Genomic DNA, 19255 nt, shown 5'->3' on the forward strand with positions numbered 1-19255 from the left:
TGGGATGGAGCCCCACATAGGGATCCCTGCTCCACGGGGAGCCTGCTTCTCCCTCTCCCTCTGCCCCTCCCCCCACCCCGCTTGTGCTCGATTTCTCTCTCTCTCTCAAATAAATAAAATCTTTTTTTAAAAAAGCAAAAATAGACAAATGGGACTATGTGATACTAAAAAGCTTCTGCACAGCTGAAGAAACTTAATCAACAAAGCGTAAAGGCAACCTACAGATGGTGGAAAGCATTTGCAAACAACATATCTGATGAGGGGCTAATATCCAAAATACATAAGGCATGCATGTAATAGCAAAAGAAACCAAATAATCTGATTTTAAAACGGGCAAAGGACCTGAACAGACATTTCTCAAAAGACATACAAACAGCCAACAGGTATATGAAAAGGTGTTCAAACATCTCTAATCATTAGGGAAATGTGAATCCAAACCACAATGAGATTATCACCTCACACTCGTTTGGGTGGCTATAATCAAAAAGACAAAAGATAACGAGGGTTGCTGATGGCACAGCAAAGGGAGCTGTTAGTCGGAATGTAAATTGGTAGAGCCATTATGGAAAACAATATGGCAGTTCCTCAAGAAATTAAAAATAAAACTACCACGTGATCTGGCAATCCCACTTCTGGGTATTTATCCAAAAGAACTGGAATCGAAGAGATGATTATCTCAAAGAGATGGTATCTGCATACCCATTTTCATTGCAGTATTATTCACAATAGTCAAGATATGGAAACAACCTAAATGTCCATAGACAGATGAATGAATAAAGATGTGGTATATACATAAAATGATATATTATTCAGCCTTAAAAAAAAAATCCTGGCATTTGCCACAGCATGGATGAACCTGAAGGACATTATATTATATGAAATAAACCAGAAACAGAAAGACACATATTGCCTAATGTCATTTATATGTGGAATCTAAAATACACTCATAGAAGCATAGAGTAAAATGTTGTCTGCCAGGGGCTGGGGCAAGGGGGAAATGGAGTAATGTTGGTCAACAGGTACACAGTTTCAGTTATGCAAGATGACTAAATTCTGGACAGCACGGTGACTACAGTGAACAATACCATATTGTATACTTGAAATTTGCTAAGAGGGCAGATCTTAAATGTTCTCACACAAACCCCCAGAAAGATAACTATATGTGGTTATAAATATGTTAATTACCTTGATTGCTGTAACCATTTCACAATGTATAAATATATCAAAAGTTCAAGCTGTACACCCTAAATATACACAATTTTTATTTGTCAATTAAGCCTCAGTAGAGCTGTTTTTTTAAAACTGGTGGCTACCTGGGATTGCCTATCCCTGAAATGACCCTAAAATGCAATTGGTAAATATGCTAGTGGATAGAAGCTCATTTTTAAGGGAATATTTTCTTTAAGATTTATTTATTTATTTGAGAGAGAGCCTGGGGAAAGGGCAGAGGGAGAGAGAGAATCTTGAGCAGGCTCCATACTCAGTGCAGAGCCTGACACAGCTGGATCCCAGGACCCGGAGATCATGACCTGAGCGGAAATCCAGAGTCGGATGCTTAACCAACTGAGCCACCTGGACACCCCTTAAGGGAACATTTTTAAATGGGATGCCATTTATTAATGTTAAATAAAAGATGAAATCTTGGTCTTATATTTACAAGTTCATTGAGCTAGGAGATGCTAGGAAAATGGAGGCAGGAAGTGAGGACGACAAAGGCATGATCAGTGGCAAACGGTGGGGAAGGGACCAATCATGAGCGCTCACGGAAGCAAGCATGAAAGAAAATGTAACTGAAAAATAACTAGCTGAGGAGTTGGTGAATACACCTGAGACCCTTAAAAGGCACAGATCAACATGAAACATCTAAACCAGAAGGAGTCCCCTTGAGGAGAAAGGATGGTTGCTGTTGTACAGACTGGGAGTTTGACTGAGAAACTAGTTAAGAGCCCTAAGGCTGCTGCAGGAAGCCTTCTAGGTGCTTCCCCTGTCCCTGATGGGCTATTTTCAGCAAAGTAAATGTGCTTAAAAACTTTTGGTGGTAACTAATGGGAATACACAGTAGTGACCACCACTTGCTCCTTCAAGTGGCCTGAGGAAGAGGAAAGAGGGAATAATCGGGAGTGAGCACAATGAATCAACCATTGACATGTCCAATGTCCTAGGAGATGACGTGGAGTTGAAGGGGGCAAGGGAACAGAGTGGAGAAGGCAGAACGGCTCTTCTGTTAGCTATGGACAAGGGGCCACAACTGATCCAGGGGGAGGGTTTGCCTGAAACTGGAGGGAAACAGATACATACCAATAGCTAGAGTCTCCCAGGAACCCAGATTTGGACAAACTGAAGAGCTCTCCTTTCAGGGGCTGTGGAACTATTAATAGAAAGTGCCTCCCTTGGGGGAGATCAAGTCTCTGCTCCCTTTCATAGGTGCCTCCCTCTCCCAGAAGGGCAAACCTCCTAAGAAAGGTTCCTGTTGCCTCCACAGGCAACAGAACCAATGAATCGTGTCCACACACCAGGCCTGGCACCTGTTCTAAATCAGGACAAAGACACTGAAGAGCAGGACCTCAGAGTTTGATTCTTACAGCCAGAGGGAGAAAAACCCCAACATGTCCACTTAAATAGTCAGATAGTATGCTTTCATCCAGACTGGAATATGCATTCATGTATATTTTCATCTTCGGAACAGGTGGTTGGAAATGCAAATAAAGTAATAAGTGTCAGAGCCGTATCCTAGCAGTAGCTACTTTGCAAACGTTACCATGGCACCAATTCAACAGTGTTCTTAGAGGCAGCCACACCTCAACAAGGTCTTTCTAACTTGGGACAGCAAAGTTCAAAGGAACTAAGAGACATAAGCTGTGGAAGAGTCCTGAACCAATTAGGGAGGCGAAGCTTTCAGCACGACTGGCCTCTGAAGCCCCTTGAAACAGGGCATGGTACTTAAAGGAGGGAAAAAAGGGAACAGACCATCTTCTAGAACACCTGGAATGTGATCCAAGCCTGGAGACAAAATGATGGTAATTATAACTGCTAACATTTGTTTTTAGCTGCTAACAGATTGTGCACAGATTGGGAAGGGCAAACTCCATTCTCCAACTACTCCAGTGCAAACTGTGCTTTACCAGTACTCACTAAATCCTAGCTGGGGGTGAAAAGAGAGCAGATTGTCCTCATGTATGCCTCATTTATGTTAAAGGAAGAAAGGCTGTCGTCCCAGGGCTGCAGTCCAGGGGCTACTCACAACCGGAAGCAAGGAGCCAGGTTCTGTAGATCTCTGCTTCTTACTGCTAGTAGATCTGCTCTACTGAGGGCAGCACGCCTTTCCCAAGCACAGCCAAAGCACAGGGGAAAGGACAAGGTTGTAGGGACACAGGATGCTGGGAAGACAAGACTCAGCCAACCTGGCCTGTGAACCAACTAAGATTCCCCGAGGTAGGCCCTGGGCTGAACAGGGCATGCCGCTTGCCTGGGTAGGGGCAGAATGAAAGGGCAGATAAGCAAAAGTGAATGATACAAGAGAGTCTGTGATCAATGGGAAACTGATGATATAAACCACAAATTCTCTAAGAGTTCAAAGCGGGCGGGAGGTCTTTCCTGCTTCCCCTTCAGATGAAGGTGATCAAAGAATAGTCTCCGAAAGGCCCTCTGAAAAAGTGGAAGCTTCACCAATGGGGGACCACAGCCGACAGACAGTGAAAAGCCATTAGCAAGAGTGAACCTCCAGAGCTCCCTCCGTGACCTATGGAGGCCACTAGTCCTCAAGATCTCCTTAGAGGCAGTAAGGATGCATCCTTCCCAGCTAAAATAGGAGACGGAGTGCAAAGAGAGGAGTACTTAGGAAAACAGTCAGGACTTTCCATACTGCCTTTATTTGGAAAGATACAAAGACTTCTGCTTCCCATAGGGTAACAGGGGGACCATTAATATAGTTAACTCCATCCATCCACCCCCCCCAAAAAAAAACAGAAAGGCAGAGAAAGGCCTCATGGTATGGCTTCTGTAACATTTCAGGCAAATCATGGGGGACTCGAAATTGCGATTTGAGCAGTCACTTGGACATCAGGTGTGCCACGCAACAGCCAACCACATCCAGGGCTCAAGACTGAAAGGTAAGTGAGACTCTGGGCTTGGTTTCAGCAAGTTTTGATATTCAGAGAGCTCTATCTAGTCTGATGAGTAGGGCTGAAAGAGTAGGAAATCCAGGGAGAAAACAATGCCCAGGATCAAGCCCGAGATGGTGTGAGGCTCCAAGTAATGGATTCATTGCCAAAGGTGAAGCAGGAAAGTGCAGGACCCAGAGAAAAAGATAGGCAAGGTCTGGGAAGCCTCGGGGCATGAATTCAGTCACATCAGGAAAATGCAGAACTAAGGAGGACACTGAGGCAAACACCTGATCCTATGGACTAAATGGACATGACAGAGGTTAGGAGAAACCTGGAATGGGATGGGTTTGTGGTGTCCAGAATTACTGCAGAGATATCAGCCATTAGGAGAATGGTGTCTTGAGTAAAGTCACATTCCCTCTATAGCAGGACGGAAGCTCCTAAAATATTTTATGCCCAGGACAGGTTAGCAAAGAAACTCTGCAGGTTTCAGCTGTACCAAACACAGCAGGGACGGAGGTGATTGGGGTTGAGGAAGAAAGAAGCTGATCAAAGTGCTTCCATATGAAAGGCTGTAATAAATATTCCTGTACGACAAATTAGATTTTGGAAAGTGAGAAATATATTTTGTTTTGTTTTGTAATGGTCAGTTTATCTCTCTTAAATTTTCTACTTTATCTGTGTTGTTGCCTGGACAAAGAGTTAAATGTAAAAGATAAAACCGTACATACTAGAAAAAAATATGGGGAATACTTAACTCCTCTTTGATGGGGAAGTCTTTTCTAAATACAATAATAAAAAATAAATCTTAAGGGCAAAGATGAGACCATATAAAATGTAAAAATCAGTATAATTAAAAATGCCATCAGCATAATTAAATGGCTTCATAAACCAGGTAAAATACTTGCAAAAAGTATGACAGCTAATCTTCTTAATACATAAAGAGTTCTTGCAAATCAGTAAGGAAAACCTCAACAAAGCACGGGGGGGAAGGGGGGAGAGATAGGGGATCAAACATATTTCACAGAAGAATAAATACTACAGACCAATAAGCATGTGAAAATGTGTTCAACCTCACTAGGAATTGAAAAGGTCCAAATTATAGCCACAAAGGGATACTAATGCTCACTTCTCAAATGGGCAAAGGAGGTGATAAACATCACTGGGAGAATGAGATAGAATTGGGACACCTCCCTAAAAAGCAATCTGACAGGGGCGCCTGGGTGGCTCAGTCGTTAAGTGTCTGCCTTTGGCTCAGGTCATGATCCCAGGGTCCTGGGATTGGGCCCCGCAACGAGCCCCACATCGAGCCCCGCATTGGGCTCCCTGTTCTGTGGGAAGCCTGCTTCTCCCTCTCCCACTCCCCCTGCTTGTGTTCCCTCTCTCGCTGTGTCTCTCTCTGTCAAGTAATAAATAAAATCTTTAAAAAAAAAAAAAAAGAAGCAATCTGACAAAGTTTGAGCTAATAATACAATTTTTAGTGATCTACATTAAAAGAAAAAAATACAAATTTATTTATAGAAATGCTCATCAAAGCATTATTTATAATAATAAAAAGAGGCAAGAATGTGAATATTTGATTACATATTTGTTGCATAATAAAATACTAATTAGCCATGAATATTGTTTTTTGAAGAATTTTTAATAACATGGGGAAATACTCATGACCTAATACTAAGTGAGAAGCGAAGTATAAAACATGATTTTATTTATGTTGTACATAACAAACACACATAGCAAAAAGACTAGAGGGAAGAGACATGTTAACAGTTATGGGAACGTAAACTGAGATAAACCGGTATGAGTTTTTATTTTTCCCTTTATGTATTAGTATTTTTAAAAATATCCTACAAGAAATACATAATACTTGAATAATAAAAGGTTATTTAAAAATGTTCTTAAAACTATATTAGAATGCCCTAGGCTGCTGCTTGGGAACAATGATAACTGAGTAATTTTTGTTTAAAGGAAAAAAAAATCATTACTTAAAGACCTCAACTTTTGTGGTTTAACATCCCAGAAACTATTTATTTGAAATAAACTAAAGAACCATATGTGCTTTCCAGAATGGTAAAGTTTCCAAAATGTTCTAACAAGACCCACCCACTGGAAATAAAACTCTCAAACAGCAAAGTGTCCACGACCCAAAGAAAACTCAAGTGGCATTCCTACGAGAAGTCTCCACCATTAACCATGATCCTTTTCCCAAAAGGATAATTACCTCCAATTTACTGCCACTGATCTGAAGAAATAACTGATTTTAAATGCAAGCACACTCAAAACCTATGCAGATAATTAGACAATATCATTCAGAAAAGGGACAAAGGAAGAACATTACAAACAAAACTGCAAAATCCCTGCTTGTTTGTTTAGACTTTCAAAAACAAGAATCATTTAGATAATCCTGGGATTTGTACTATCACTACTAAGAGCTCATCTTTATTGAGCCCTTAATATGAGTCAGGCACATAATAAAGCATTTTATATGTATTTCATCGTTCAATCCTCAAGATAATGTACTATTCTTATCCTCCTTTTACAGACAAGGAAGCTGTGACTCCCAGATTTTAAACAACTTGCAGAAAGTCACTGAGCTGGTAAGTGGCGGGGCCCAGATTTGACAAGGTAGTCTGTTTCCAGAACTTGCACTGTTAACCCATTTGCTGTATTGCCCCACAATCTGTGAAAGAGGTAAACGTGCATTATACCTTTCTTTTTCGTCTCCTCCCCAGGCCCCAAGAGTCTCAATTGAAGAAAGATGAATCCTGAGCCTTCTAATCTATGGATATATATCACTGTCTTTTACAATCAAAGACGCTATAGTGGTTGTGCTACCTCCTTTAAAGAAGAGTATGGTTCAATAAAGTAATGCATTTTCTTTAGTTTTTCCTGCACTGGTTTTATGTATAATTTCTCTCCCTTGTTTAGGGTGGCAGCTAGAAGACCATAAAACTAGCAATGGAGCCCTTATATGAAGAATACCTAGCAAATCGTGGAACAATAGTAAAACCTTACTACTGGCTAAGCTTCTCTCTAGATTGCTCGAACTGTCCTTACCATATTCGGACAGGTGAAGAAGCAAGAGTTCCCTATACAGAATTTTATCAGATTTTTGGATTCCCTTATGGGCCAGCGTATCCTCAAACAAAGCACCTCACATTTTATGAACTAAAAACTTCTTCTGGAAGCCTGGTGCAAAAGGGCCATGCTAGCAGTTGCACTGGGAATAATACCCACCCAGAATCAATGCTATTCGAGATGAATGGTTATTTTGACTCAGCCCTACACAATAACAACGCTATCAGGCATATCATTCTGTATTCCAACAACTCCCCTTGTAATGAAGCCAACCACTGCTGCATCAGCAAAATGTACAATTTCTTAATAATGTATCCAGACGTTACTCTCAGCATTTACTTTTCTCAGCTCTATCATACTGAGACCGAATTTCCTGCCTCGGCGTGGAACCGGGAGGCTCTCCGGAGCCTGGCCAGTTTATGGCCACAGGTCACTCTGAGCCCAATAAGTGGCGGAATTTGGCATTTTCTCCTCAACAGCTTTGCGAGCGGTGTCTCGGGATCAACTGTTTTCCAGCCCATCTTAACTGGGAGAGCACTGGCTGATAGGCAGAACGCATATGAGATCAAAGCCGTAATGGGGGTGAAACCTTACTTTACCGATGTTCTTCCCCAGACCAAAGAGAATCAGAACATAAAAGCTCAGGCAGCTTTAGAGAGCTACCCCTTAAACAAGGTCTTTCCTGGACAGTCTTTGCAAGTGACAAGGGGACGACCGCAACCCAATCCGACCCCAGACCTCAGGGTTCCTGTCATTTTTGTGCTGGTGCCTTTCAGAGACCTACCACCAATCCACGTGGGTCAAAACCCACATAAACCCAGGAATATCGTGAGGCACTTAAATATGCCTCAAATGTCATTCCAGGAAACCAAGGACCTCGGAAGGCCTCCCATGGGAATGCCAGTCGAGAGAATGGAAATCACGGAGCAGCTTGCAAGTAGCAAAGAGATGGATGAAAAGAAAAAGAAGAAGAAGAAGAAGAAAGGAAAAAAATAAAATCTATTATTTCTACAATGTGAGACCAAACAACTACCAGAGGACTAATTTGATAGCAAACAAAAATCTGGAAACTTTCTCTCTTCTGTCTGATCCAAGATGGGAGATGAACGGATACACTAAAAGCAAAACCTGAATTATTTGCTATCTCAACTACTATAAAGCTACACTACTTTTAACATAATCCAAGATGTTTCCATAAGCAACTTGACCTCTCTCCTTTATTTTGAAAATGACATTATCAAAATGGAGCCATTAGTACCTTGCTAATATTTTGGTGTGGAAAAGGAAATGTCATTATTCTAGTCTACCCACATCATCTTTCCACCAAAAAAGCCCATGGACTAAACAGCTTCTTAAATTGATTTCAGTATAAAAATTTACTGTAAAATTGGAAAACAGCCTGCAGTTACTGACATTAAGTGCTGTTCGCAAAAGCAAACCAGTGATTTTCCATTAATTGTTAATCATGGACAGAAGACTTTAGGCAGCCCATTTTTTTTTTTCTAAAGTGGTTCAAAATAGTTCTGTGTGAGAAAAAGAAGTTATTTTGCTAATTGATTATATACAGCTACAAAAATTGATTTTTGAAACCTAGTCACCTGCTCAATGTGATTTTCCCAGCTCAGGTCTCTCCTTCCTGAGCAGACGATAGAGGCAGGATGATACATGAGACCCTGCAAAGGCTCCTTCCATCACACACCATATAAAATCCAAGCTGCTCTTGCTGGCTGTCAAGGTTCCTCCTTTACCTTCCAGTTGCCTAGTCTCATCAGCAAGATTGTAAGTTCCCACAGGTCAAACACTGTCTCTCTCCCTCTTTGGTTTTCCCTTAGAATCTAGCCAAGTATCCAGGCAAAATGTGGGTAGCAAGGTTGTGAATCTACATCTCAATAACTTTACCAATCACTGTTTCCCAACACTCCATACCCATTCCAACAAAGGGCTCGCTTAACCATCCTGCAATGGACATCATTTTTTTTGTTGTTAGCATCCATTCCCCCTTCTTCTGATATAGCTCCCCAATGCATAATTTGTTTTACTTCTCTTTTTCCAAACGTTTTCTCTTTTCAGCAATGTATATCTATACAGTCTCTCAAAATCTTGTTCAAAACACACTTCTAGGAAGTGTTCCTTGAATAACCATCTGAGCATGTACATTAAAGCACTTTGTGTTTAATTCATTTACATTTGCTGCCTCACTTTCCTCTTAGAAGTATGTAAAAATATATTACAAGAAAAATGTATATCCATTTGTAACTTGCTACTAAATTTTTTCTTTTAAAAAAAAGATTTATTTATTTTTAGAGAGAGAGAGCATGCCCACTGTGGGGAGGGGCAGAGGGAGAGAGAACCTCAAACAGACTCCCTGCTGAGCAGGGAGCCTAATGTGGGCTCCATCTCACAACCCTGAGATCATGACATGAGCCAAAATCAAGAGTTGGATGCTCAACCAACTGAGCCACCCAGGCACCCCAAATTTTTTCTTAATGTATGTAAAAAGTAACGCCAAGCTAAAATAAGATAGTTTTGCCATTAAAAAAAGCTTAAAGCAGATGGGGTAACTGGGTGATGGACATTGGGGAGGGTATGTGTTGTAATGGGCACTGGGTATTATATAAGACTGATGAATCACAGACCTGTAACCCTGAAACAAATAATAGATTATATGTTAAGTAATTGAATTTAAATTAAAAAAGGAAAAAAAATTTTTTTAATTAAAAATAAAAAGCTTAAAGCACATAGTACTCCATGTCAAAAGAGGAAGTGGAGGAGGAAGATGAAAAGAAAGAAAAGAAAAATGTTTAGAAAAGAAATTTCTATTGTGATTAAAATAAACATCACTAAAATTTTTAAAAGAATATTCTATTGTTAACATGAAAAATTTTATAGAATTATTGGAATATAATTACATTGTAGTATACAGTGATTATTATTTTAAAAAGTACTGAAGTTTATTATTAGATCATGAAATCATATGTCTGCAATCTGGGATGTAGAGTCAAAAAAAATAAAAAAGACCCAATGCGACAAATTCAGCATCTCTATCCAGGTGGGCAACTGAGCTAAGAGCGCTGGCAAATCTGAGGGGTTTGGAGAAACAGCTCTGAAGCTTCTGCCAGGTTGGCTGGTGATGTCCTGCAGCAGTTGGGAAGGATCTACCCACCTTATAGGTTTCTTAAAAAAAAAAAAAAAAGAAAAAAAGTAGATTCAAACAGTTGCCATGAAATCTATCTACAAAGTGGTCAAAAAGACATAACAATCAGGCTACAAAGAATTCAGTTAAAAACATAGTCTGAAGGGGTGCCTGGGGGGCTTAGTCAGTTAAGAGTCCAACTCATGATTTCAGCTCAGATCATGATCTCAGGGTCCTGGGATCGAGCCCCAAGTTGGGCTCCATAGGGGCGCCTGGGTGGCTCAGTTGGTTAAGCGACTGCCTTCGGCTCAGGTCATGATCCTGGAGTCCCGGGATCGAGTCCCTCATCGGGCTCCCTGCTCAGCGAGGAGCCTGCTTCTCCCTCTGACCCTCCCCACTCTCATGTACTCTCTCTCATTCTCGCTCTCTCAAATAAATAAATAAATCTTTAAAAAAAAAAAAAAAGTTGGGCTCCATACTCAGCAGGGAGTCTGCTTGGGATTCTTTTTCTCTCTCCCTCTGGCCCTCCCCCGACTCGCTCTCTCTCCCCCTCTCTCTTTAAAAATAAATAAATAAATCTTTAAAAGAAACATTAAAAAAAAAACCATCGTCTGAAATCTAAGATGAATTTGTATTTCAATGGTATATAACAAAGGGAGAAATGTTGCCTGAACTACAGGAAAGAAAAGCGCCTTTTGGCAGTTAAATTTTTGTACTAGTTAGACATGTCTGGAGCTAGGAAGAATGTCACTGACAGGTCATGAGTCCCTGGCCAATATAGTCAAGTCTTCAAAAGACTGTTAAGAGAGCATAAAGATATATGGCCCTAGGTATGTAGTCTCTCTTTCCCCTTTGGTAAAACAAGAGATAAGACTAGTTCATAATAAGGTCCTTTCAGCTCTATCCGTTCTAAGATGGCTTGGATCAGAACAATAGATCCATGGAGCAAGCTTTTACTGTGCAGTGACCACACTTCTTACTCACCACACAATGGATTCTTGGTCACATCAGGCTGGCCCAGGGACTTAGGGAAGAGTAAAAGTTGGAATGTTCCACCTCTCTTCAGCAAACTGGCATTAGTGATAGTGAAGAATTATCACTGCAGCCACACTTATGGAAATTCCAATAAAGGAAACACAAGCCAATAAATTAAGCAGCTAGTGGTGTGGTGATCTAAAAGAGGCAAGGGGTATGTCCCAAGAAACTGATGAGGGTAGAGGAAGGGGAACCCTACCTTTATGAATCTACCATGATGCAGGTTTGCCTCTCAGTTTTGTAGGTTCAACTACCTACTTAGTCAATACAGAGAGAATGAATCTATTAACCAGGGCAGACCTGGATTAATAAAGCTCCCAAGACTGACATGTAAAAACGGAAGGCTGTGTACTGATTTCCAGTGAGACTTACAACGGGATATGCAACCAGATAATTCAAGTGGTCTCACCTATATAGCCTCTCCATGCAGAGAAGCTACCTGAGAAGCCAAATTATAATCAGAAGGTTGCTTTGTGGATTAGGGGAGTTCATTATTTGAATCAAATGTTTAATGCTATCACAGTCTGCTTACCAGGGACACTGTGCCTAAAATGGTGGGCTCTGTCCAAGGGCACCTGACCCCCGGACAGTGTTTAAGTTGGGGGAGACTACAGGAGACCACAGAAACCTTTATAACCAACTCCTGTCATGACTAGTATCGATTCTCTATAGATGTTAATGTTTTATCAAGCTACCATCTAATCCTGCTGGTCTGGGAGCAAATCCTATCTCTTTAAACAGCTGTTACATATCTTTTTTGATTCAAAGCACATGAAATCCAAAAAGTTTAGCTCAAACAATATCATGTTATGCATCTTATTTCCAAAGGTTTTAAGGAAAACTACATGGTAACTTATACTAATTAAAAATAATATTATGACTGCCTAACATTTAGTGAGAACTATATGTCAGGCACTTTTCTAAACAGTTACATGTATTAACTCATTTAATGCTCCCCATAATCCTATGAGGTAGGTATTATCATAATATCTATTTTCAAATAAGGAAATTGCAGCACAGAGAACTCATGTAGTAAAGGTTGAGCTAAGATCAAACCCAGGAGCTCTAGCTCCAGAATCCCAGTTCTTAATCACTATGCTTTAATGGCTCTCAAAATAGCAACAGCATGGACTCACTACAAAGCCTGGGAAAATCAATACCCATTTTTACCCACACTGAGGCCTTTCTGTAGTTCTGCTCAGACTATTGCATCAATAGGCATCCTGTAGACTATGGGAGCTAGGGAGGTTGGGTGGGCTGGGCTGGAGAACTTAAGTAGCTCTAGATCCCAGAGTTTTGGCACCCTCCTCATCCCCTACTCCTTGTTTTAGCTAGAGCCTCATACCAAACATACGTCCTGAGATTACCTTAACTTGATGTCTCTGACTCTCAGGGATGTACAAAATCACAGACCTGAGGCAATGGAACATTGCTTTATTACTCTATTTAGTTAATTAAGTGGAATTGGTGCCTCAAAAAATTAAAAAGAGAATTATGTGATCCAGCAATTCTGCTTCTGAGTATATAACCAAAAGAATTAAAAATGGGGTCTCAGATATCTGTATACCCATATTCATAGCAACATTATTCATAATAGCCATAAGTAATCCAAGTGTCCATCAGTAGATGAATGGATAAAGAGAATGTAGAATATACATACAATGGAATACTATTTGGCCTTAAAAAAGAACGACATCCTGACACATGCTAGAGTTGTGAATGAATCTTGAGGAAATCAAACTAAGTGAAATAAGCCAGCCACAAAACAAAAAACAAAAAACAAAACAAAACAAAAAAAAACAGGTACTATATGAATCCACTAATATGTGGTACCTAGAGCTATCAAATTTATAGAGACAGAAAGTAAAATGGTTGTCTTTGGGGGCTGGGAGAGGAGTGGGGAATGGGGAGTTATTGTTTAATGGTACAGGGTCTCAGATCTGCAAGATAAAAAAAGGTCTGGATATGGATAGTAGGGATGGTTGTACAATAATGCGAACGTAATATTACTTAAAGGTACACTTAAAAATGGTTAAGACAGTAAATTGTATGTTATGTGTATTTTGCTACGACTTAAAAAAAATTAAGTGGAATTATTCATCAACACCTACTGATCTCTTCATATACTAAAAAAAGTGACATCTTTTGTGATAGACTAAATATTAGGTAACAGGCTCTCTGTCTATCTCAAAATACTGAGATAAGGTGGGGAAAGCTCACAAGTACCTGAAGAACAAATGTCTTTTAAAAAATCATTACAATAACAAGATTTTTTAAGTTCACAGTTTAGAGTTCATTTCAAGCTATGAAAAGCCCTGTGTAGGTTTATGTGGACCCTGATACTTAGTTATATCCTTATTTTTAGCACAAAGGTAAACAGTACAGTTGGGAATAATGAGAAAGACTTACTGAGTAGACAGTGGTGATTAAAAGCACGAGCTTTGGAATGTGACATACCTAATTACCATACCAGTCTGCCATATGCTAGTTGAGTATCATTGGCTGAGTCACATAACCGCTCTCAGTCTTTGTTTCCTCATCCATAAAATGGACACACTAACTCCTAAGCCCTAGAGCTACTCTGAGGATTAAATAATGTAAATAAAGAGATTGTTTACTAAGTCTAACACAAAACAAACATCAAGCAGTTGCTATTATTAATAAAATATTAATAGAATAAGGATAGACAGTAGAAAAATAGGAATTGCAGGATCTTTCAAATTTTATCAAAACTAAATTTTATTTTCTGTAAGAAGTAAAGATCTATTACTAGCATTTGTAACAATAAGGTTAGGGGGAGAAAAGAAGTTTGATTTTAATATTTTACTTAAAGCAACAAGAAAAGCAATAAGTCCATGGTCATGCAAGATATTAAAATAATTGTGAGAAAATATTTTGTGCAACTTTTTGCCAAAAAATTGGCAATCTAGATAGAATGCATGATCTATTATGAAAATATAAATTCTAAAATTGACTCAAAAAGAGAAAAATCAAACAAGTCAATAACCACAGAAGATAGAGATGATCAAAGATCTAACCCTAAAAATATGAGCAAGTCCAGATAATTTTGCAAGCATATTTTATAACTCTCAAAGAAAAAATAGCATAGAAATTTTCAAACTTTTCCAGAGCATAGGAAAGAAGGTGGAAATCTCAATTCATCTTACAAAGCTATACTAATCCTAATATCAAAATTGAATAGAGATGGCATAAAGAAATACCATGGGTCAATCTCACTTATACATATTGATTCTGAAATCACATAAAGAAAATATAAACTAATCCAATCTATCAAGTAATTAAAATAGTAACCACAATTTATTCTAGAAATGTGGGAATGGTTCAGTGCAAAAATATATATATAAATAGGGGCGCCTGCGTGGGCCAGTCAGTTAAGCGTCTGCCTTCTGGCTCAGGTCACCATCCCAGGGTCCTAGGATTAAGCCCCTCATGGAGCCCCGCATCAGGCTCCCTGCAGGGATCCAACTTCTCTCTCTCCCTCTGCCCCTCCCAAACACCCTCAATGCTTGCTCTCTCTCAAATAAATAAATAAAATCTTTAAAACATATATATATATAATCCATTATATTTGTAAATTAAAAGATGAAAAATAATATGGTTTTTGTTAATAGGTCCCTCAAAAAAAGCATTTGATAATTTTAGCAGTCATTCCTAAATATCCTAAAACAATAGGAAATATAAACCAGTAAAATACCAACACTATTTCCATTAAAATAGAAACAAAAAAGAGGGCGCCTGGGTGGCTCAGTTGGTTAAGTGACCTTCGGCTCGGGTCATGATCCTGGAGTCCCTGGATCGAGTCCCACATCGGGCTCCCTGCTCGGCGGGGAGTCTGCTTCTCCCTCTGACCCTCCCCGCTCTCATGTGCTCTCTCTCTCATTCTCTCTCTCTCAAATAAATAAATAAAAAATCTTAAAAAAAAAAAAAAAGAGATGCCTAATATCACCCAGTTTTTCACACTGTTTTTGATAGTCCAACTAATGCAATAAGAAAAAAAAAATAAATGAAAGTGATATAAATATTAGAAAAGAAAATGTAAGCTATCCTTACCTCAAATATTGTGATTATATACTATGACAAGAAATGCAACCTTAAAAAAACTGTTAGCATTAATAAGAGATCCCAGCAATGGGAAAGAATACAGAATAAATAAATTTTTAAATCCGTAGCTTCTCTTTATATTATCATAAGCAGGTAAAAAAAATAAATAAAAGAGCCCCATTCAAAACAATGTTTAACAAACAAGGTTTATTGTTCCATTTAGCACTAAACGTTTTCCCTGAGACAAGAGTACAGATTAAAAATTTTTAATCTTAGAAGCACTAACATATAAATAAATACAGGTCCCATTGTAAAATAGTTCACCCTAACTACCCTACCTTAGTGTGTAATCATAAAGTTATATAAAGCTAAAATAAATCACAAAGCAAAAATTGAAAGTTTGGAAGGCTGGTGGTTCAACATAGAACCAGTTCATTTGGATATTATGTACAAGCATGAGACCATACTATAGTCTAGGTAACATGCTAAAAAATCATTTTCTATTGTAGTAATTATATTGCTAGAGAACAGTGGTATTACATCACCATTACCAGAAGTGAATCTTACTTATTTATTTTATATTTATAACACGTCTGATATATTTGATTAACACTGGCCTCACTTCCATTTCATTGCTGTGGGATTCAATCAAAGTCTTCGTTTGTTAAGTATTTAGTGGCAAAGCTGGGTAAAAGAAGCACATGGTAGGTGGAGTACTCAGCTTAAAATATCTGAAAAGAAAGACCTATTATAAAATAGTTTTATCAAAATACTTTCTAATTAAAAAGATCCTTCACTCTTTGCATTATCACAGATAATAAAAAGGAGCTATATACTATCACACAGCATTAACCTTGAGAAAATTCAGACTTAGTCTTACTTTAGTATTCAACCAAACCAGGTTATCTGCACAGTAAATAAGATGTCTTAAAACCTTATGGATCTGTTATTCCAGGGATAAACACTCATTTGGAAAATTAAATAGGGAGAATAATATTATCTAAAATGAATTAAGTACTATGATTAACATAAAAATTTGTAATTCGCAAAAAAGTGCAATAATGTGTATTATCTAATTAAAGCATAATTAAGGACAGGTTTCCACACACACACACATTTCCCTAAAGCTTTATAGATTTAACTGTTAGTTGATTGGGGTAGGGAGGAAATTAATGTGTCCATTAAGAAATACTCAATCTCTAAATATGATTGCAAAATTGTCAGATTATTAATTCATTGGATAGAAATGTTTTGCATACTTACTATGTACTAGGTACTTATCGTTGTAAGACAATAAAAAATACCACATTGGCAAAAGACCTTTTTGACATTATTACATCTCAAATGTATTATGCATTATGCAACTGAAAATTAATTAATTATATTTAACACATTCTACATATAGAACAAAATTCTGAGTAATCAAATCAATTATACCCTTGAGCAACTCGATTTTTTAAATTCCTCTTATTATTCGCTTAAGTTGATTTCTACCCCCAGGATTCTTTCCCAGTTCTAAAATAAGAGAATAGAGACATTTCCTAAATAAGGCCTAATACAAAAGAAGAGAAATGTAAGAGAAGGGATACATTAGTCTTAAATCCTTGTTTCTGTTTGTTCTCAATAGCGCTTCTAATGTTCAATTTTCTCTTCAAAGAAAATCTTGATTTAGAAGAACAAAAGAGTACAATCATCTTTAACATCAAAACAAGTATACTGTTTAGCTCTTACCAAAGTTAGCAAAAGATTGAAACTGAGGAAGAAATACTAAAATAAATTTTTATTGTAACTTATATAATGCCACTCACCATGGTAATTAATGGTCTGATACTTTGGTATATGACTTTTTAAAATAAATATTACCAACAGGTAGAAAATTTTCCTTTGCTCTACGAAAACAAAACGTGGGGGAGTGTCCATGTTTTTGCTCATAACTTGAATCTTAACTTAAAGAAATGTCACTTCCACTACCTAAATGATATATTTTCTAGAAGGGTGATTTAATTGAGAAGAGAAAAATGCCACATTGCTTCTTCCTTCCAAGAAGAAAGGATGTATTCCATTCCTGTGAACTTTCTGTCTCTCCATATATATATATATATGTATACATATGTATACATGTCAATGTAGATATATATACATATATACATATGTATGCATATCTGTCCAACAAATGTTTGATTTTGAGATCTCTCTTCCTATTCTTACTGATTCATTATGTTCACTGTGACTTTCAAACTGTCTGCCTTTCACATTTTATTCATTCATCAGTGAATAATTGAGTACCTGAATGTATTACGTACCGCCTGCATGCTTAGCATTATATCAGATGTAAAGGAAAATACAAAATAAATATAAGACAAGTCTTTGCCCTCCAGAATCTTCTGATCTCTTCCAGGAGGAGCAAGATAAAACCATTAAGTAATTCATAAGACTAGTGCCAAAATCAATGGTACAGGTAACATGCATTTTACATTTATGTAGAATTTTAGAGCTTCAGAACACTTTCCTCAGAACAATCTTGTGAAGTACACATTATTAGCTCCACTTTAGCAACGAGGAGCCTGAAATTCAGAATTTTAAGTGGCATGCCTCAGTCAAATGATTTACAAGTGGAAGTCAAGACTTGAGCCAGGGTTTTCTGACTCCAGTGCTCTTTTCAATACAGCACAGGAAACCAAGGATTGGGGTATTCACAGGGCAACAACCGGCTTTCTGCTAGAGGTGGAATCGAACTAGACCTGATAGGATGTCAGGAAAACGTAAAGCTATCTGAGCAGCGTCCAGCTGAATGTCCAAAATAATTTTATTCTGCAAATATTTTTACTTCAGGGTTATACACACAGCACAACTACCATTTCTTTAGTGTTAGTGCCTTTACCTCTTCAGTAAGAGCTTTGCTCTCAGAAATGAGGATGTCAAATGTAACGAAAAGCTGGCCTAGCAGAATCATAACAATCTGAAGTCACAAATATAAATCTTAAAGATCTGGTTTCTACTAATCCTCACACGTTTTGCTTCCCCACAGCACCGGAGAGCGTAACTCGCCCCTATCCTTTTCTAGCATTCTTGCTCCAAACAGGCACTTATTTTAAGATGTCAATGACTGACCCTACCCCAAATTCCACAGGTTCGCCCCAGTTTTGCCACCCCAGCCCCTGCCCAGACCTCCCCCTCCCTCCCAGTGGATATGATACCTAGTTCAGGCTCTGCAGGTGCCGTCGGGATGCTGTCACACACCACTGACAGGTAAGATATGACCTTTCGACTCCGTCCTTGGGGACCTCCCGCTAGCCGCGCAGCGCAGTTCCAACCCCGGAAAAGGGGCTCCCGGCTCTGGAACGCAGCCACCGGCAGCGCACGGTCCGAGGTGATGTCTCTGACAACTAGAACGACGCTGGGCGCCCGGGCGCGCATCACTCCGCCCCATACTCCTGCCAACTGCAGGGGACTTGGTCCGGCAACCGGTCCATCACACCTCAGAGGCAAGTCCGGGCCAGCCGGACCTCACGCAGGACCCCGAGGACAGGTCGCTGGCAGCAGCGGCGGCACCAAAAGCCACCAGCCCCCAGTGCCCATAGCCGCCAACCTAAGACCCCCCTAGGCTGGACCGCAGAGAAGCGTTGCTATGGAAACCCCCTGAGCATCACGTGATGCCCTCGGACGACCAATTGCCTCTTACCTCTGCCCGCGGCACCGCTTTCGGCCCTCCCTCCGGCCCCACCCCCTCCCGCCCCCGCCTCCTTCGCCCAGCCCCGCCCCTTTCCTGCAGAGAGCCCGCGCCTGCGCACTGCGTCCAGCGCGCTCCCTTCCTCGCGCGCGCTCCCCGGGGAAAGAGTGGGGG

At 39.4% G+C, this 19255-nt stretch overlaps 2 protein-coding genes across 2 annotated transcripts in view; one reads left to right on the plus strand and one right to left on the minus strand.

Moving 5' to 3' along the window:
• Positions 1-18982, minus strand: part of RGL1 (ral guanine nucleotide dissociation stimulator like 1) — a 329410-nt gene extending 310428 nt beyond the window's left edge. Inside the window, exon 1 of the mRNA XM_081824739.1 lies at positions 18609-18982. The gene's annotated coding sequence lies outside the window, so the exon portion shown is untranslated. The remainder of the gene's footprint in view (positions 1-18608) is intronic.
• Positions 6828-8202, plus strand: APOBEC4 (apolipoprotein B mRNA editing enzyme catalytic polypeptide like 4). Its single transcript, XM_006729161.2, has one exon. It carries the CDS (start codon positions 7062-7064, stop codon positions 8175-8177), a length of 1116 nt encoding a protein of 371 aa, XP_006729224.2. The 5' UTR covers positions 6828-7061; the 3' UTR covers positions 8178-8202.
• Positions 18983-19255: the final 273 nt, after the last annotated feature.

The sequence above is a fragment of the Leptonychotes weddellii genome, chromosome 6 (assembly GCF_054177405.1).
Source record: "Leptonychotes weddellii isolate Sample4059 chromosome 6, ASM5417740v2, whole genome shotgun sequence".
In the NCBI taxonomy this organism is placed as follows: Eukaryota; Metazoa; Chordata; class Mammalia; order Carnivora; family Phocidae; genus Leptonychotes; species Leptonychotes weddellii.

What these genes read in the sequence shown, in the direction of transcription:
- APOBEC4 (XM_006729161.2), top strand. Translation starts at nt 7,062, where the DNA reads ATGGAGCCCTTATATGAAGAATACCTAGCAAATCGTGGAACAATAGTA.